The 20810-nt window shown below is 42.5% G+C and overlaps 1 protein-coding gene across 1 annotated transcript; it reads left to right on the top strand.

Annotated features, from left to right (window-relative positions):
• The first annotated feature begins 1351 nt into the window (after positions 1 to 1351).
• Positions 1352 to 20194, top strand: galr2b (galanin receptor 2b). Its single transcript, XM_056288603.1, has 2 exons — positions 1352 to 1725; positions 19435 to 20194. The coding sequence occupies exons 1-2, from the start codon at positions 1352 to 1354 to the stop codon at positions 20192 to 20194; spliced, it is 1134 nt and encodes a 377-aa protein (XP_056144578.1).
• The last annotated feature ends 616 nt before the right edge of the window (positions 20195 to 20810 follow it).

Here is a 20810-nt window from a genome sequence, read left to right as displayed (position 1 = left end):
TGGCACCAGCCACCACTGACACACAGTATACCTACCTTTCTTCTCTCTATTATATCAGCCAGCTTTACCATAGTGCCAACATTCACAGTCCAGACTCTCACCTCCACACTCTTACTCTTCCGCCTCTCCCGCTGCCTCTGCACATGCCTGCCCCCTCTCCTTCTCCTTCGCCCAACAGTAACATAGTTTACATATGCCAGTATGCAATGGTATCATAATAAATGAAATCACATCAAAATCATTGCATCATTATGTAAAATACAAAAATTATTTTAATTACTATTTTTGCAACAGTGGCTGACAATCTAATAACAAACTTTTGGGGAAAGATTTTATCATACTTGTCATTTTTCACACAGAAAGAGAATTTCAAAATCTGTCAAAAGCTAAAAAACAACCTGTGTATAAAAGTATGGCAAGTTACTGGTCTCCCTGATAAAAATGTATGCAAGTAGAAATTTGAATGACAATTTAAACTAAGATTGTATGCCTTCCTTCAAATCAACAAGTGTAAAAAAAAGCTTAGATTACGGTTTATTCACAATGCAACACTGAGAGTCACCTTAGGACTCTAAAAGCAGACCCATTAGAAATTAGTTTCTACTATTAGTCTACACAGAGAGTCTAAAGTCTAAAATCCTGTTTTTTTAAAAAGCAAATTAAAAACTAACCAGCTTGTGTAATTCTGTGCCTAAAAATATATATAAACACCATACAGTAGTGTCATATAGTATATATAATACAATACTCTAAGTTGAACTGATTCAAGACTTTCTCCAAGATATTGTGTTGAAAAAAATCAACTAACTCTTTAGTGTCTTGATGCATGCTCAATAATCCAGGTAACAGAGTACATCTGTTGCCATTTTATAATGCTCTGATTGCAACTATTTCCCAATCCTCTGTGAATAGTACACATGGCCATCGAAACTCTACTTAATGAGTACACCCATATTTGCACATGAAACTGGTCATTGGTTTCAGTCGTTTACATCTGTCGCCATTTTACAATGCTTGCATTGCAACAGTCCCTAATCCTCTGTGAATAGTACACATGGCCTTTGGAACTCTAGTTATAAAGGTCACACCTGTATTTGCATTTGAAACTGATCGTTGGTTTCGGTCGTTAGGCACTGTATGGTACTGTATTGTTTATAAGGGGTGGGGATACCTGCAGTCAGTGGAGACTGAAGTGTCACTTAGCTGAGTGATGAAATATATCTGTCAATAAACGTATCCAGGTGAAGTGATTCAACCTTCTTTGACTAACCCTTTAGGATAAGTCATAATTTGTCTCCAAGATCTTCACTCATGTGCTTTTTTTAAAATTTTTCTGTTTCAGATTTGCAAAATGTCTGATCTGGAGGAGTTCAGCAAAGTCGTTGGGCAGTCTAATGTATCTGACAGTTACCAGCTGAACCCCACCAGTGTGATTGTGTCCGTGGTGTTCTCCCTCATCTTCCTGCTCGGGACAGTCGGCAACAGCCTTGTGCTTGCTGTGCTGCTGCGCAGCGGCCAGGTTGGCTACAACACCACCAATCTCTTCATACTCAACCTCAGCGTAGCCGATTTCTTCTTCATCATCTTCTGTGTACCTTTCCAAGCCACCATCTACTCTCTGGAGGGTTGGGTGTTTGGCTGCTTCATGTGCAAGGCGGTCCACTTTTTCATCAACCTCACCATGTATGCCAGCAGCTTCACACTCGCTGCAGTGTCAGTTGACAGGTGGGCTTATTTTCAAGTTTTAATCACTAGTTTGAAAATTACAACTAGAATCACGACTCAGTCAGATTCGTCTTCGTGGGAAACATCTAGTTACTTCTGCTGTTATATCTTATTTGCTATTTTTATTTTGTTTAATATCAATCTAATTTTGCCAGACATATAAAAGGTACAGTCCTTAAAGGATAATCCCGTTTTACAAACTAAGTCTTATTTGTGTAGTTTTTGTCTTCATGCACATCAGTTCTGACATCATTTTACTCACCAGCTTCATTGTGGAGATCTTGGACATGAGACCACCGCTGAACACAGCTTTACAATGGCATCTTATGGTGCCATGAAATACAATGTCTGTTCTCATTCACGGACAAGCTAAAGTACTGAAGTCAAGGAATGCTACCTCCTCTCTCTTAGATAAGTTGCAGGTCCTAAGTATGTTATTAATACACAGACTGTAGATTAGTGCGATCACAGTTTGTACAATCAGAGTGTGATTTTGCTCTGTAGTTGTGCTTACATGTTTGATAATATAAGTGACAGAATTACAAGGTCATAGTGATATTTGACAGTGCAAATATTAACTTTTCTCAATAAATGTTTATTTATTCTCATAAATGAGGATATATTAAGGGGATGAAATTTCTACAAATACGGAAGAAATCAAAACCCAGTCCATCCCCAGCCAGAGGACAATAGGGTTGTTAGTCAAAAAGCACCAACAAAAAAGCATATGCATAAGATGGCAGTATACATGGCAGTGTACATGCTGGGTTGTTTTGAAATCACCATCTTTCAACGTTCAACTTGCTGACTTCACTTCACAGTGTAGTATGGTTTACATTGGCTCACATTATTCAATTCAATCAATTCAATTCAATTCAATTCAATTTATTGTCATTAAAACAATGTGTAGGCATACATTAAAAATGAAATGAGGGCTGTGGCTTCACCAAACCGTGCAAGACAGACAGAGACAAACACAGCAAACACGGTATAAGATATACACAAATGAAGACCAAAAGCTAAAAATAAGTTAAAAAAAGAGCAACAGTACAAAATATTTAAAAATATCTACAGACATTCAGTGGGTAGCCAGGTTCGGGTGGGCAACAGCTTGTGGAAAGAAGCTGTTTTTGAGCCTGGTAGTGTGGGCTCTGAGGATCTTGTAGCGCCTCTCAGAGCGCAGGGAGGAGAACAGTCCATGGTTGGGGTGGGTGGGATCTCTGCTGATGCTTAGATCCCTTCGAAGGCAGCGTTTGTGATAAATGTCTTTTATGACTGGGAGCTGGGTACCAGTGATCTGCTGGGCCGCCTTGACAACCCGCTGCAGAGCTTTCTGGTCTACTGAGGTGTAGTTGCCATACCACACTGAGATGCAGCTGGTCAGGATGCTCTCTATGGTGCAGAGGTAGAAGTTGGTGAGAATTTTGGGGATAGACGGGCACTCCTCAGCCTCCTCAGGAAATGTAGGCATTGTTGGACCTTTTCACAAGGGCCTGTGTGTTTAATGTCCAGGAAAGTACCTCGGTGATGTGGACTCCAAGGAATTTAAAGCTGGAGACACGCTCCACTTCCATCCCATTGATGTGTATGGGGGAGTGGCTGCAGCTTCTAGATCTCCTGAAGTCCACAATCAGCTCCTTCGTCTTGTGCACATTGAGGACAAGATTGTTGGTAGTACACCATGATGTGAGGTGCTGAATCTCGTCCCTGTAGGCCATCTTATCATTGTTGGTGATACAGCCAATGACTGTGGTGTCATCTGCAAACTTAACTATAACATTTGAAGGGTGAGTTAACAGGCAGTCATGGGTAAAGAGGGAGAAAAGGAGGGGGCTCAGAACACAGCCTTGAGGGGCACCTGTGCTGAGGGTCAGGGTGGGAGGAGGTGTGGTCACCTAACCTAACTGTTGGTCAGGAAGTCCAGGGTCCAGTTACAGAGGGAGGGGTTGAGGCCAAGGGAGAGGAGTTTGGTGGTTAGTTTGGCAGGGATGATAGTGTTGAAGGCAGAGCTATAATCTGTAAACAGCATCCGGATGTATGTGTTGTTAAGTTCAAGGTGGGTCAGAAAAAAGTGCAGGGCAGTGGCAATGGCATCCTCAGTAGACCTTTTGGGAAGGTAGGCAAACTGATGTGGGTCGAATGTAGGGGAGTAGTGCTTTTGATGTGAGCCAGAACCAGTCTCTCAAAGCACTTCATAGCAATGGGGGTGAGTGCTATGGGTCGGTAGTTATTCAGACATGTAGGTGTTGATTTATTGAATAATAGAGGTGGTCTTAAAGCATGCCGGGACTATGGATTGGGACAGTGAGAGGTTAAATATAGTTGTGAAGATCTCAGCCAGCTGGTCGGCACATTCCCGGAGGACCTGACCTGGTATGCCGTCCGGTCCGGCAGCCTTCCATGTGTTCAATCTGCGCAGTGATTTTCTGACCTCTGCAATCGATAGAGTGAGCACCTGGTTTTCTGGATGGCTGGGGATTTTTGTGGCTGGGTCAGTATGGTCCTTGTCGAAGCGGGCATAGAAATTATTTAACTTGTCTGGCAGGGAGGCATCATGGACAGTGGGACCACTATTGGAGCTTTTGTAGTCTGTGATAGATTGAACGCCTTGCCACATTCGCCAGGGATCGGAGTTATTGTGAAAGTGGTCCTTTATTTGTCGGGAATGTTTATGTTTGGCTGTTCTGATGCCCTTTTTGAGGTTGGATCTGGCTGCGCTGTAGGCCTTACAGTTACCTGACTTGAACGCTGCATCCCGGACATTCAGCAGCTGCCGGACCTCACTGGTCATCCAGGGTTTCTGGTTTGGAAAGGTGCGGACGGATTTTTTTGTTGTGACACTCTCAGTGCAAGAGTTAATGTAGGCTAGTATGGCAGATGTCTGTTCATGAATGTCTATATGGGAGGCATGGGTAGCTGAATGTGCAAAGATACTCCAGTTTGTGTTGTCAAAACAGTCCTGGAGTTCAGACTTCTCCGTCTGGCCAGACAGTTATTGTCTTTACTGCTGGCTTGACCCATTTTATAAGGGGTTTGTAGGCTGGGACCAGGAACAGGCAGAGGTGGTCAGAATGCCCCAGGTGGGGGCAGGGAGTAGTAGCTTTGTATTAGTCCTTAATGCTTGTATAGAGATGATCCAGGGTGTTTTGTCCCCTAGTGGGGCAGGAGACATGCTGATGGAATTTGGCTACAGTGTTAAGATTATGTAACATTTTTGATGTTTTTTATGGAAATTGTTATTATGAGATACCTGGACATGGAACTCTTTAACATGTGAGTGAGTTTTCCATGGAAAATATTTTCTACAACCATGCAAAGCCACACTCAAACAGTAGACAGTGGATCATGCATAACATATTTCATGAAATAGACAATATTCAGAATGCAGAATATAGGATGGTTTGTGACTGAACAGAGGTTTTGCACTTGAACTGACCTCATAGTACTAAATACAAGGAAAAACACAATGGAATGAATGAATGAAGATCAGATGGAAAGGAATTTTAATGGACAGATTTATGTAACCCTTTTCAGTAACTATTTCATTTACTGAAACTGAAAAGCTGCTATTCATAGAGAGACTATTTTGTGGTTGGCAGCATCAAAGAATATCTTCTGTTTTTGAAGGTGGCAAACCGGTCTATGATTCTGTTGTGACCCAGCAGTCCTAGTGTTTTGCTCTCAATTGACATGGCTGCAAGATTGTGAAGCCTCTTCTACCCCATTGTTTTACGCAGCCAGGAGTGCAGCCGGTGCAGTGAAAAAAATCTTTCACAAGAGCAGCTGCTCACAGGTGTTGTTAGGGCAACTTGAATGATTGCCTTTAGAGAGGGAAACATATCTGGATCTAGGAGGTTGTGCACAGCTAACATGTCTTGGGGTGGACATCCAGCCTCTGTTTTGTGGGCAAGAAAGTTTCTGGCCACCAGTACCTCTTCTGCTTTGAGATCACTGTTGTAGTGATTGACAAGCTCAGTTAAATATGACTCACTCAAGAAGTGCTCTGAATTAGGGCTGCATGCCTGGATGCCTTTTAGTAGGCTTGCATCTACACTAGAAAATTGTTGTTCAAGCTCACCAACCATCCTATCCAAGCAGGGGAACAGCAACTCTGTTTTCAAGGTTTCTGAGCTGAACCAATCTGTGCCTGAACCCAAGGTTGTCTCCAACACAAAATCACAAATTTTCCTCTGTTTATGCCTTATTTAGCATCTGGTTCAGGAATATTGTGAGTGTTGCACCGGGCCTTGGTTCTCTCATACAGCTCTGTGGCAAATGCGTCTGTGCGTTTGCCTCTCAGTGTCAGACACAGCTTGTTTGCAGATGACAGCTTCTGCCAGGTCTAAAGTCTCTTTCTGCAGGAACTTGTGAAGTCCCTCAATCACAAAAAGTAGGGACTGAAACATCAGTAGTAAATACACTGTTGAGAACTTGTAAAGCTTCTTTCTCAGACCAACAGCTGTGGGGGATCAAATGGCAGACAGATATTCAAAAATAGCAGGTAAAGTGTCAAGAACTACATTAAGGGTGTGGAGGATTCAAAGCATTTCTGAAGTGGATTCTAGAGCAATGTGTGGTTAACGGAAAAGGCAAAACACAAACTAATTTTTTTCAAAGTATTTACTGAACATTGTACAATTACAAACTAAACTGACACCAGCTGGAAAGTCTGTCTGACAAATTCAATGATGCTTTGTCTGATCACAGTATAAATAGTGTCACTTGAAGAAGATATCCCATGATTTAAGATCCCAGTGTAAGTACAAACATCTGGAACGTTTCAAGGGTCCCATTGACTTCAAATCATGTGTACATGTATGTGCATGTGTGTGCATGTGATGTGTATGTACGTGTACATGTCTATGCATGTGTAGGAGTGTGCATCTGAAACCTGTTACAGCTGGCACCTTGTGTAACCTATGTGTATGTATGGATGTACAAACCCCAATTCCAATGAAGTTGGGACGTTGTATAAAACGTAAATAAAAACAGAATACAATGATTTGCAAATCCTTTTCGACCTATATTCAATTGAATACACTACAAAGACAAGATATTTAATATTCAAACTGAAAAACTTTGTTTTTTTTGCAAATATTCACTCATTTTGAATTTGATGCCTGCAACACGTTCCAAAGAAGCTGGGACAGGGGCATGTTTACCAGTGTTACATCACCTTTCCTTTTAACAACACTCAATAAGCGTTTGGGAACTGAGGACACTAATGTTGAAGCTTTGTAGGTGGAATTCTTTCCCATTCTTGCTTGATGTACGACTTCAGTTGCTCAACAGTCCGGGGTCTCCATTGTTGTATTTTGTGCTTCATAATGCGCCACACATTTTCAATGGGAGACAGGTCTGGACTGCAGGCAGGCCAGTCTAGTACCCGTACTCTTTTACTATGAAGCCATGCTGTTGTAACACGTGCAGAATGTGGCTTGGCATTGTCTTGCTGAAATAAGCAGGGACGTCCCTGAAAAAGACGTCGCTTGAATGGCAGCAAATGTTGCTCCAAAACCTGTATGTACCTTTCAGCATTAATGGTGCCTTCACAGATGTGCAAGTTACCCATGATGCCATGGGCACTAACACACCCCCATACCATCACAGATGCTGGCTTTTGAACTTGGCGCTGATAACAATCTGGATGGTCCTTTTCCTCTTTAGCCCGCAGGACATGACGTCCATGATTTCCAAAAACAATCTGAAATGTGGACTCGTCAGACCACAGCACACTTTTCCACTTTGTGTCAGTCCATCTCAGATGAGCTCGGGGCCCAGAGAAGCCGGCGGCGTTTCTGGGTGTTGTTGATATATGGCTTTCGCTTTGCATGGTAGTTTTAACTTGCACTTGTAGATGTAGCGACGAACTGTGTTAACTGACGATGGTTTTCCGAAGTGCTCCTGAGCCAACGTGGTAGTATCCTTTACAGAATGATGTTGGTTTTAATGCAGTGCCACCTGAGGGATCGAAGGTCACGGGCATTCAATGTTGGTTTTCGGCCTTGCCGCTTACGCGCAGAGATTTCTCCGGATTCTCTGAATCTTTTGATGATATTATGGACTGTAGATGATGAAATCCCTAAATTCCTTGCAGTTGTACTTTGAGAAACGTTGTTCTTAAACTGTTGGACTATTTGCTCACGCAGTTGTTCACAAAGTGGTGAACCTCACCCCATCCTTGCTTGTGAACGACTGAGCCTTTCGGGAATGCTCGTTTTATACCCAATCATGACACTCACCTGTTTCCAATTAACCTGTTCACCTGTGGAATGTTCCAAACAGGTGTTTTTTGAGCATTCCTCAACTTTCCCAGTCTTTTGTTGCCCCTGTCCCAGCTTCTTTGGAACGTGTTGCAGGCATCAAATTCAAAATGAGTGAATATTTGCAAAAAACAATAAACTTTATCAGTTTAACATTAAATATCTTGTCTTTGTAGTGTATTCAATTGATTATAGGTCGAAAAGGATTTGCAAATAATTTTATTCTGTTTTATTCACGTTTTACACAACATCCCGACTTCATTGGAATTGGGGTTTGTATCTATGTATGTATGTATGTATGTATGTATGTATGTATGTATGTATGTATGTATGTATGTATGTATGTATGTATGTATGTATGTATTTATGTATGTATGTATGTATATGTGTGTATGAGAGATGAGAGATGAGAGAGATACTTAATTGATCCCGTGGGGAAATAGGCTCTGCATTTAACCCATCCCACCTATGTAGCTAGGAGCAGTGGGCAGCCACCGTGCAGCACCTGGGTACCAACTCGTTATTTCTTCCCGTTGCCTTGGTCAGGGGCACAGACAGGAGTATAAAGTTTTGTAATTTTTTCAGACTAGGAAAAAAATTCCCCTATGGCCCTTTACCATACCATCCACACACATTGAGAGAGTGTGTGCGGAGCGCACATACACAGAACACCCACCCCAGTATTTAAAAACAGTGAAATTAATATGTTTAATGTGTCCTATTAATCGTATTTATACGAGTATTATTATAATGATCAAGATTTTCATATGAATGCAGTATTATTATTATCAGTATTATTTTCCCATCTTTTTTAAGTTTCCCAAAAACACAGACAAACACACAGACAGAACAAAAACCACTAACACAGACACAGACAAGCACAGACAAAGGCACAGCTGGCACACTGAACCTCAAGTCTCACACCCCATTTACACTTGGTTTTAAAATGTGTTTTTTGCGATGGGATCACAAGTGGACAGCAGTAAATACAAGTGTAAACGACCACCAAAACGTTTTGTGAACCGGTCACTCAAACCACTTGCCGAGGTGGTCTGGGACGCATTTGACCACAGGTTTTTTGTAGTGTAAGCGCTAATGCGTCCCGATGCGTCCCCAACAAGGACGTAACAGGAAAATATGTCATCAATGCAGGATGTGGTGGTTGTTTTGGTAACAGCGCACCACCTTTCAAAAAAATGGAGAGAGAGAGGAGAGTGTACGTGGTTGGGGTACAAGTGAGACGAGATGCCTAATCTCCATTTGGGAAGAAGAATCAGTCCTGTCAGTCGTGCTTGAAACATCTTCACACATTAGCTATTGTTTTCACAGCTAGTCGGCAAATCTGGCACTTGACTAAGGCCCTTTCACCTTGTAGCGGAAGTGACGTAGACAGTAACGAAATCTTCTTTTTCTTCTTCTTCTTCTTCTTCTTCGGAGTAACGAAATCTGATCACAAGTGGTCAGCAGGAAGCATTTGGAGATGCATGATAGACACAGGTGTAAACGGCGATGTATCTTGCTGTCCACTTGTGATCCGATCGCCCAAAACACATTTTAAAACCAAGTGTAAACAGGGTGTCAAATACCATGTTGCAACAGAAAAATCATGTCAAATCTCATTTCTCATTTCTCATTTCTTTGTTGTGTTGCAACAGAAAAACCATGTCGAATCTCAAATACCGTCTCAAATACCGTGTTGCAACACAACCCTAAACTAGTTAATACTCACTACTAGGGCCTAATGATATCTAATCACTGCTGTCATTTGTTACCAGCATCCATAATTAAACAAACTTCATAATCTAATTTGGTTATGCAAATCACCGCTGTTACCAGCATCCATAATTAAACAAACTTAATACAACTATTACAGGTATATTAATCACCGCTGTCCTCTGTTACCAGCATGCATAATTGAAAACGTTCAGTAACACCAAAACACTCTGTAATACACAGTTTTGCAATTTAACCACAAACCACACAGCTCAAATGTCGTCACACAGAGAGAGCACCACAGAGCCCCACAGAGAAATACACACACGACCACAGGAGATTTGTCAAATTAGAGGCTAAAGTCGCCTCTTTTACCTCAATTTAGAGCCAGCAACCTGGGTCGAAGTGCATCATTCCCTGAGGAGACAGCGAGGCCTCTCTGAAGATATTGACGTTTTCACGCTGGGCGCCAATTAATTGTGGAGGATTCAAAGCCTCTCTAAAGTGGACTCTAGAGTAATGCATGGTTAATGGAGAAGGCACAAACTAATTATTTTCAAAGTATTTACTAAACATTGTACAAATACAAACTAAACTGATGCCAGCTGGAAAGTCTGTCTGACAGAAATTCAATGATGCTTTGTCTGATCACGGTATAAATAGTGTCACTTGAAGACGATATCCCATGATTTAAGATCCCGGTGTAAGTACAAACATCTGGAACGTTTCAAGGGTCCCATTGACTTCAAATCATGTGTGCATGTATGTGCATGTGCATGTGTGTGTGTGTGTGTGTGTGAATATACTTGTATGTACGTATGCATGCACACATACATACAAGTATATTCACATGCATGTGCATGAGTGTGCATGTGAATCCTGGTACAACCTTGTGTAACCTATGTGTATGTATGCATGTATGCCTGTATGTGTCTATGTAGGTATGTATGTGCATGTGTATGTGTATGAAGAGAAAAAGAGAGGAGAGAAGATTAGAACTTATATGTGTATCATACAATACATTAAATGAAACCTATAAATCCTCTTCAAGGGATCGCAGCTGGCACGCCCAGCGAGTGGTTGAAAGTTGTACAAGTTCAGCTGATGTCAATCCAAGTTTGGACTGAGCTTCTTTGAACTTGTGGTGGTTAATTAGGGAGGTGCTGAAAAAGGAATAGACACTCTCCAACAAACTGAAAAACTCTGCAGCCTCCAAAACAGCCCTGCAAGTATGGCACAATACCAAGTTCAACTCATGAGCATAACAATGCACATAAATTGCCTCTGGATGCAGCATTCGGAAATTTGCTTGCACACCCCCAGTGGACCCATTCATAATGGCTGCACTATCACATGTTTGTGCGACACATTTAGGTCTGCTAGCCCATTGATTTGGAGCTGCTGCTGCTGCTGCAACTCAGTTGCTATGGACTGGGCATCAAATGACTTCATTTCTTTTAGTGCTAGAAAATGCTCCTTAACTGCCCCCTCTGTAATGTACCTAACACACACAGCCAACTGCTCTGACTGCCCATCCCTGGCCTCATCTACCATAATGGCATACATTGTGGACTTTGTCATCTCAGAGATTATGACATTAGTAATTTCTTGAGCACAACACTCAATCATCTCATTCTGGCATGTTGGGGAGAGATAAGTGGTGTTCGATGGAGGATTGTACTTTTGTAGGAAAGGGTCAAATTCATTCAAAAGTTCCATACATGCAACAAAGTTGCCTCTGATTGTGCTTTCATTAGCTTCATTACGGGCACGAAAAGGGAGTCCCTATCTTCCTAACATGGAGGTGACTGCAACAATTCGCCTAAGATATTCCCTTCTCTCTGCTATCTCGCTTACATGTGCAGATGCTATAATCTGAGCAATGTTTCTCTGACTGCCAGTTGCCTGGTAACTTTGCCATGCTACAACACTGTCTTTATGGGTTTGTGCCATCTCATGCTTTTCAAAGATAAACAGGCCTTTCTTCCAGTTTTTACAGCCATTACTGACCAAAGCATCATGTTTTATGTTTTTGCCAAATATTCGACATGGAAAGCAGAAAGCTGCATTTTGGTTGACAGAGTATTTATCAAACCACCAGTACTGAAATGCCCTGTTCTGTGCACCAAAACTGTCTTGTGGGTAGCTATTCAACTTTACATGTCTGGACCCAGTGTCTTTGTCACCTAAATCATCCCTGTAACTTTTGGAAGGAGTTGCTGCAGCTGCTTGATCACGTTCCCTCTCTATGTCGGTTTCTGTCTCTGGATCCGTTTTCTCGCTTTCATTCAAACAGCTTGCTTCTTGACCCTTTTTTTTCTCAGCCTCTCCTTCTGCATGACCATTTAAGATAAGTCCAAACATTTGATAAAATAATCATTTAATGAATGAAACCATAAAGCCTACTCCATTTTTGCTAAATCACCAAGTTAGTAGATTTCTAAGGCGTAAAGAAAAAGTATCATGGAAGTTTGATTTGTGAACCTCTAAAACAAAAAATGTCATGTAAAATCATTTAGGCTAGTTTATACCTAGTATGAGTAATAGGCATATGTCATAAAATTTAGTATTAATTTTTAACTGAAAGCTTAAACAACTCCCACTCATTTTCTTCTTGATCAATAACCTCCATCAGACCTGCTCCTTCAGCCCTGTCAGTCTCCTCCATCTTCCTTCTCTCCCTCTCCTTGCCTGTTTTTAGTAACACGTTATTGTATTAAACTCAGATTTGCAACAATTCAAGGCTTGATGAGTGATCAATCAGTTTAAATTTGTATTTGCCTGAACTGGCAAAATCTTTTCATCTGACTGGCTTTTAGCGGAGCTGCCTCCTTTTTTGAAGACATTTCGTATATCCTTCTACATGTTGAGGAATTGAGGGATTTTAAATTGCGTTATGATCAACACAATGTGACCTTTTCATTGACGTTAACTGATTATAAACAACAATCTATACCTACTGATATGATTGTTTCGAAATACTTAAGGGGCATGTAAAAGCAAAGAATGTAAAAGCTGTCAGTAACATTATTTCTATCTCTTTCGCCCATTCACACTTTGGCTGGCTGGCTCGTCAGCTAGTTAGTATGTCGTTAATGTTATAAAGCCGATCCCTTTATCTTTTCCTCACTTAAACCTAAATTTAGCTAACGTTAAGCAGGTAACAAATGAGTAACAACTTGATAGCTAGCTACTACTGACCATCATTTGTAACAAATTAATATTGGAGCTAGGTATCTTCACCTGTAACTACTTACTATTTCACTCTGTATATTATGTTTATCTTGGTAAAGTTTTAGCCAACGTCTTGTCACTACTTCAGTGATTTCCCACTACCATTACAGTCTCTACCAAAGATGGTACAGGAATTGCACAGTGGGTAGCACAGCCAATGGAAACACTGGATTAGAGCATCAGAAGCCTCTCCCAGGTCCTAGCGCCCAGTTGGCTAGATACATTGTGAATTTGGAGATGCAATCGCACAATTCGATTGATTTAAAGAAAAATTAATGAGAAAAAAACTTTTGATGATTTAAACTAATAATGTACATTCATTTCGGGGGAGCTAAAGAACTTGGGGGGGGGGGCTTTAGGCTTAGTGACGCCCCTGGCTGTACAAATAAGCTATTTAAAATAAACATAATGAATGGACAAGAAAACTATGAATTAAAAACTGTATGGGGGGTCATAGGATTAGCAGACTGAAAATTAAAATATTGATCTTATAAACCTGGCACCACATAAAGTTTAGTCTCAGTGATGGTCTCATGTCCAAGATCTCCACAATGAACTTAAGTAAAATGATATCATACCTGATATGGATGATTTCAAAAACTACAACAACAAAAAAGATCCACTTTGTAAAAATTTGGAATGATACTTTAAAATCTTTTTTTTAATTATTATTATTTACCAACACCATACTGTTTAGCTACTGTGGTGTTTGACCACTTAATCCTAGAGATCCTTTCAAAATGAAACTGATACTAGTGCAGTGTTTCAGCAGCTTCCCCCACCACTAAGCAAAGAGAAAAGGCTGTGCCTGAGAAGCTACCAATGTAGTATCTGTTGTTCTGTTTGTTAGCCACAATTCCTTTTTAAACTCCCCACCATCTTTCTGGCTGTTATGGTAAGGAAATTAAAGACTGTGCGCTGTCTTCCCAGTAAAGTCTGACCCAACAGCAACTATTAAAATGTTGAACTACAAAAGTCTTCATGGTTTAGATAGCCATTGTCTTAAAGAATCAGTCCTATGAAAATCATGTTTTTCAATCTTGTATTTTTCATCAGAAGGTTTGCTCATGAAAAGTTAGCCAAAATGTCAGAGTTGCCGGTGTTGGGACAGAATGATTTAAGTCCCTTGAGAGACTCTCCTCCTGGTTGGCAACATAATTAGACCGTTAACCAATCTGCTTCTGGCAATAAATTACATAATTTTATACTCTAATTTGATTGGACAATAAATGAACTGTCATCATTAGTGTCAGCTGGTCTGTTTTCAGATAGCTGCCTGGGTAGTAGCAACATCATCCTAATAGCAAGTTAGCTAACTATCAATAAAGAGTCCTTTGAACTCAGGGCGACACCCTCTCAATCTCCTAAGAATTGTCTGTGTTCAGTGATGGGGCAATAAAACAATTATAACAAATCAAATCATACTTCTGAAGCTGAAAATTCAGCAAAAAAAACCATTCCTTACTGAATTAGAATCATTGGACTGGAACTTTAAGCACTAGAAAGTATCAAAGAGAGCGTTTGCTTGCATTAAAATCTTCAGGGCTGTGACTTTAAAAGGTGCTGTGTAAATTTCAAGCTGCTGTGGGTAAATGAACAATTCTGACACACACACACACACACACACACACCCGCTTCCTCCTTCCTTCCCGTCGTAACTGGCAAAATTCATATTGCCGTTGATCATCTATGCATGTAAAAAAAACACACAAAAAAACAAACAAACAATCTCTTAGTCACACCAACACTGCTGTGAAACAATGTTTTTTTTATAGTTGAAAAGCACCAGCATGGTATGTAAGGATATCTGCCCCACATCTGTATGCTGTGGAGAGTAAAATGAATCGCAGTTGTTTATATGTGCATGTAAAAATTAGTTATTTTTCAGTAAATCTCTTAGTTACACCTTACACCAACACTGTTGTCGTGAACTTCGATGGTGTTTTAAGCCCCCAACGTACTCTTCCAGGCAGCACTGCATGGAAGGCACTCCCCGCCCCCAACCGTTTCATCCAGTCACAGCACTGGTTAGGGTTAGGGTTAGCGCCAGTGCTGTGATTGGCTGAAACTGTAGGGGGTGGGGAGTGCCTTCCATGCAGCGTTGCCTTGAAGAGTACGTTGGGGACTTAAAACGCCTTCGAGCTGTCGTGAAGCAACCCCCCCCCTTTTTTTCCCCTCCCCAATTGTGTCCGGCCAATTACCTCACTCTTCCGAGCCGCCCCGGTCGCTGCTCCACCCGCTCTGGGGAGGGTTGCAGACTACCACATGCTTCATCAGATACATCTAGAGTCGCCAGCTGGTTCTTTTCACCTGATAGTGAGGAGTTTCGCCAGGGGGATGTAGCGCATGGGAGGATCATGCTATAAAAAAAATCACGCTATCCCCCCGAACAGGCGCCCCGACCAACCCGAGGAGGCGCTAGTGCGGCGACCAGGACAAATACGCACATCCAGCTTCCCACCCGCAGACATGGCCATTCGTGTCTGTAGGCAATACGGGGATTGGAACCGACGATAGCCGTATTCGTAGGCAACGGAATAGACCACTACGATACCGGGACGCCTGTTGTGAAACACTTTTGTATTTACAAACTAATTATTTATTAAGATGAATGTTATCCAAAGGAGTTGAATCAAGTGCAACTGGACTTGGTATATATCCGTCAAGACGTTTCGCCTCTCATCCAAGAGGCTTCCTCAGTTCGTGCCTGTCTGACTAGACCAAGCTAGTCTGACGGGCTGGTGATGAGACTCAGATACCCGCACCGGATGTGGGTATTTGTCCTGGTCGTTTCACTAGCGCCTCCTTTGGTCGGTAGGGGGACTGTTCAGGAGGGAGGGGTAACTGGGGCTAATAGCGTGATCCTCCCACGTGCTACGTCCCCCTGGTGAAACTCCTCACTGTCAGTGAAAAAGAGACGGCTGGCGAATCTACATGTATCGGAGGAGACATGTGGTAGTCTGAAGCTCTCCCTGGGTCGGCAGAGGGGGTGGAGCAGCGACCGGGCTCGAAAGAGTGGGGTAATTGGCCAGGTAAAATTGGGGAGAAAAAAGGGGGAAATTTTTCAAAATTTTAATTAATTAAAAATAAAAATAAATAAATAAAACGAGGAATTCATCTTAAGTATAACTTTTGAGGGAAATAAATTATTTTATTTTGCACCTTTCAACAAGTTCTGCTGTCATTTTAGTCTTAAATAATTATACATTTTAGTAGTGGTCTTCCCAGTGGCTCCTCTAAAAAACATCTTTAATTAATATCCAGTTTTAAAAGGTCGAAGCCAACATGTTTTTCTTTGAGAAAAAAAAAGTCTGTTCATTCCTTCATTCCACTTATTGCACTGTTATAATTTCTTCAGGCATTGAAGTCGTTGAATCCAGGGCGGTCATGAACACGGTGAACCAGTAGGGGGCAGTAAGCTCCTATGCCCTCTCTATAATACATCTGATGTTTTCATACATCAGATGTATTTTCTTGACAAGATACTTTTTTTTCATTAAAAAAATGTTTTTTTCCATCAGCAGCTATAATGATAAAAGCTCTGCTGGCTAAATAAATAACAACCCATGGGCCTATGTTAAAAGAAGAACTTTAAAGGATAGGCTAACTTTTTTTAAACCCAAAAACTTTGTCAGGCATAATCTAGAATTGTACGGGCAAAACCTCCACCCATCGTTTTCATTATCGAGAAACTCACTACTTTGCTCAATCTTCTTGCTGGCCTTCAAAAAAAAGTCCACTGGGACAATCCTTTAAGCCTTAAGAAACCACGCGGTATCTCCTGTACAGGAGTGCGGAAAAGAGTGAGCATACCCTTTGAAGCCAATTGAATACATTGGGGGCGGCGCAGTGGTTAGAGCGGTCGCCTCACAGTAAGAATGGTAGAGGCTAGTTCCCATCGATGCAGAGAACGGTCAACTGAGCATGCGCAAGTACTCGTTGCCTCCGTTGTTTGGGTAGGTTAAGGTTAAGGTTAGGGCGGGGTTAAAGTTAGCTAATCAGACGCAGAGTAGGGGTGGGTCTTCCTAGAATTCTAGCGCCTGGATGCTACAATGCCTCTACATGGCAGAGGCATTTCGCGCCTGCTCAGTTGACCATTCTCTACTCCATTTCCGTTCTCTGCATCGATGGGAACTAGCCTCTACCCAGTAAGAAGGTCCTGGGTTTGAGCCCTGGGGTAGTTCAACCTTGGGGAATTCATCCCGGGTCGTCCTCTGTGTGGAGTTTGCATGTTCTCCCCGTGTCTGCGTGGGTTTCCTCCAGGGGCTCCGGTTTCCTCCCAAAGACATGTAGGTCAGGTGAATTGGCCAAACTAAATTGTCCCTACGTATAAATGTGTGTGTGATAGTCTGGCGGCCTGTCCAGGATGTCTCCCCGCCTGCTGCCCAAACTGCTGGGATAGGCTCCAGCGACCCTGAGAGCAGGATAAGCAGTTTGGAAAATGGATGGATGGATGAATACATTGAGTCTCATTCATCGTATGTACAAATGTGTTCTTACACACCCATGGGAATTTTTTTTTAGCCCTGAACTTTGTCTCAGAGGCCAGTTCGAACCCGGGTAACCCCTGGATTTAGACACCAACTGGCTAACCCTGATGTCTTTGCAAGCCTGGGTGATGGCTCGTTGCAAGAGGTAGACTATAGACGTTAGGGGGAAGGAATTATAAAATACGGCTTTGCTCTGACTGTCAGACAATCTTGAGAGCTAAAAAATTCCATGGGTGTGTAAGAACAAATATGTAGTATAAACAATCGATGACTGAGGCCCCATGCTTGGTAAGTCACGTGTTACTTGTTCTTAAATTATATTCCTCATCATATGAAATGAAACCCCTCAATATGGTGGCAAGGTAACCAAACCAGCCAATTGCGGTTAATGTGGCTGGCCTTAGCTTGCAGTGGAAATATTTACCTTTTCAAAGATGACAAATACATTTCTAATCTCACAAGCCAGTCAGTGTCATGACTCCCTTTTCACTCTGGAGGGAACAACATCATCTGACTTTCAGGGTTAATGGATTTCCTGTTTAAAAAACGAGCACCAGCTTAACGTGCAGTTAAAACCTCAAGCAGCAACCATAGCACAAGTAGCCAGTGCATAGTGCACACGTCCATTCCTTCAATGGAAATCATTTGCTGCCACAGTGTGCTTTTGGTACTGGTGCTGTAGCAATAGTCATAAAACAACAGACGGTTGTCTGTTATTAAACAAGTGTGGCTAATTAAAGGGAACACTGCAAAACTGTCTTGTAGATGCAGTGTCAGGAGAAGAAAAACAAAACAAGTGTGTCTGGTGCACACACAACCAAGGCTAGTTAGCTGCAGTGTTCTGCAAGCTAGCATAAAGAGGATTTGTTTTCACCCGTTTGAGAGGTGGAAGATGAACAGTAAATCCCAATTCTTGTGCAGTGTGGGCTGCAAGCTGAGACAGTCACTGATAAATAATCCAATACAAAAATGAATAAACAACTCAGGGAATTTCAGCATTATTCATGAAGCCCCACACATCCATGTTAATATTTTTTTTCTGATACTAAAACACAGTTGTGATAAAGTTTGATGAATCATTGACTTCTGTGCGCAAAATAAAGAATTTAAGCAGTCTTTACAAGGTTTCCACCAATGATGAAATGAAAGCACCTGATATATAGAATTTGGCCCAGCTGAGTCTGGTTGACTACAACCTGTGTGCTGTCGCCACAAGCTTGCATTTAAATGGTAAGGGAATGGAAATGCATAATACCCCAGTCTTAGAAATGGCTATAATGTGTTATGTTGATTACAACAAATAAATTTGAAGCTGTCTGTTGCGATGTGGAGATTTCACAATAATGCCCCCCTCACCTTTTTTTCTCCCTGATTGTACCCCGGCCAATTACCCCACTCTTCCGAGCCGTCCCGGTTGCTGCTGCACCCCCTCTGCCGATCCGGGGGGGGCTGCAGACTACTACATGCCTCCTCCGATACATGTGGAGTCGCCAGCCGCTTCTTTTTACCTGACAGTGAGAAGTTTCGCCAGGGGGACATAGCGCGTGGGAGGATCACGCTATTTCCGCCAGTTCCCCCTCCCCCCCACCGAACAGGCGCCTCGCCCGACCAGAGGAGGCGCTAGTGCAGCGACCAGGACACATACCCACATCCGGCTTCCCACCCGCAGACACGGCCAGTTGTGCCTGTAGGGACGCCCGACCACGGGGACACGGTAACATTGGGGATTTGAACCGGCGATCCCTGTGTTGGCAGGCAATGGAATAGACCGCCATACGCTGCCCGGACACCCCCCAATAATGATTTTCTTTTTCAGCACTGTTTCTTCTTGGTTCTTAATGTTAGACATGTTGGCATAGTATGTTGCCTGGGTTGCAACTCAGCACTGAATTCTTTGTCAGTTTGGCATCATTTTCTCTTCTCGTGCTCTGTTAACTTAATCAATAATCAGTTCTTTATCTATTCTTTCTCTCAAGTTGCTAATTCCTTCTTCTTCTTCTTCTTTGTAGGTACCTGGCCATTCGATACCCACTGCGCTCCAGAGAGCTGAGGACCCCTTGTAACGCGGTGGTTGCCATGGGGGTCATCTGGGGTCTTTCTCTAGTGTTTGCAGGCCCTTACCTCAGCTACTATGATCTGATCGAGTTTGACAACAGCATTGTTTGTATCCCAGGATGGGAGGAACAAAACCGCAAAGTGCTGGACACGTGTACCTTCATGTTCGGCTACGTCATCCCTGTACTCATTGTCAGCCTGTCCTACACCAGAACCATCAAGTACCTTTGGACCGCCGTGGACCCTTTAGACGGCATGTCCGAGTCCAAGAGGGCCAAACGCAAAGTCACGAAAATGATCATCATTGTCACCGTGCTCTTTTGTCTCTGCTGGCTGCCGTACCACGTGGTGATCTTGTGCTACCTATACGGAGACTTTCCATTTAACCAGACCACGTATGCTTTCCGGATCCTCTCCCATTGCATGGCTTATGCCAACTCCTGCCTCAACCCTATCGTGTACGCCCTGGTGTCCAAGCACTTCCGCAAGGGTTTCAAGAAGGTGTTCAGCTGCATCCTCAGTAAAAACGGCAGGAACAAGGTTCACGTAGTTCACGTGGCCAACACTGTGCCCGGATTTGAAGCCGGCTCCACAGAGGTTTCCCAGATGCATGAGAACGCGCGACAGAACGATTGTGAAATGATCAACAGGCCAATCGTGGAGCCGAGAGAAGCCGTGGTGACGTTGAACCTGCCATTTCAGAGGCAGCCCTGACAACTGATTCAGCACTGTGAAAGGATTCGGTTCAGGTTGCCTTATGAGAAAAGACGTTGCGGCTCAGACGCCAAAAGCAATTCTACACAGCACATCAAAATGTATCGCACCTTTCTGTGGCAAATTGTGAGAGGAGATGGAAAGATTAAGAGTGTGTATATATATATATATATGTAAAGGAGTGAGTTATATGTTTGCCAACAGATGGCGTTCGTGTGGTTTATTCTCTTCTTTCATTCTCTGTCGTAGTCGTGAGGTATGTTTTTGGTCCTCCGCAGACACCGTAGTTTAGTTTTGTTGGCGTTTCTAAGGGGATAAATAAGAGCAATCAGTTCTGCCTCAACGGCCACCTGGAGTCTCGTTCCCTGTCTGTTTTTCCGGCCCTGGTACGCATCACCTAACACAACAGAACCCTTACTGGGGCTCACCGCCTGAAAGACAGGATTACGTCTTTGGTGCCGTGACCCGGATGGTGGTTTACAAGAGAAGGAGCAGACGATTTGTAGACTGCACCACCATCGGCTATATCCTTTTTTGTTTTTTTGTTTTTGTTTGTTTGTTTTTTGTGGGTTTGTGTTTTTTTTGTTTTTTTTTGTTTGTTTTTTTTTGTTTTAGT

The sequence above is a fragment of the Lampris incognitus genome, chromosome 10 (assembly GCF_029633865.1).
Source record: "Lampris incognitus isolate fLamInc1 chromosome 10, fLamInc1.hap2, whole genome shotgun sequence".
Taxonomy (NCBI): Eukaryota; Metazoa; Chordata; class Actinopteri; order Lampriformes; family Lampridae; genus Lampris; species Lampris incognitus.
Note: the sequence above shows the minus strand (reverse complement) of the source record. Positions and strands in the feature narration are given on the sequence as shown.

What these genes read in the sequence shown, in the direction of transcription:
- galr2b (XM_056288603.1), top strand. Translation starts at nt 1,352, where the DNA reads ATGTCTGATCTGGAGGAGTTCAGCAAAGTCGTTGGGCAGTCTAATGTA. An exon ending in GCTGCAGTGTCAGTTGACAG is followed by an intron (nt 1,726 to 19,434) that starts GTGGGCTTATTT and finishes TCTTCTTTGTAG; the next exon opens with GTACCTGGCCATTCGATACC.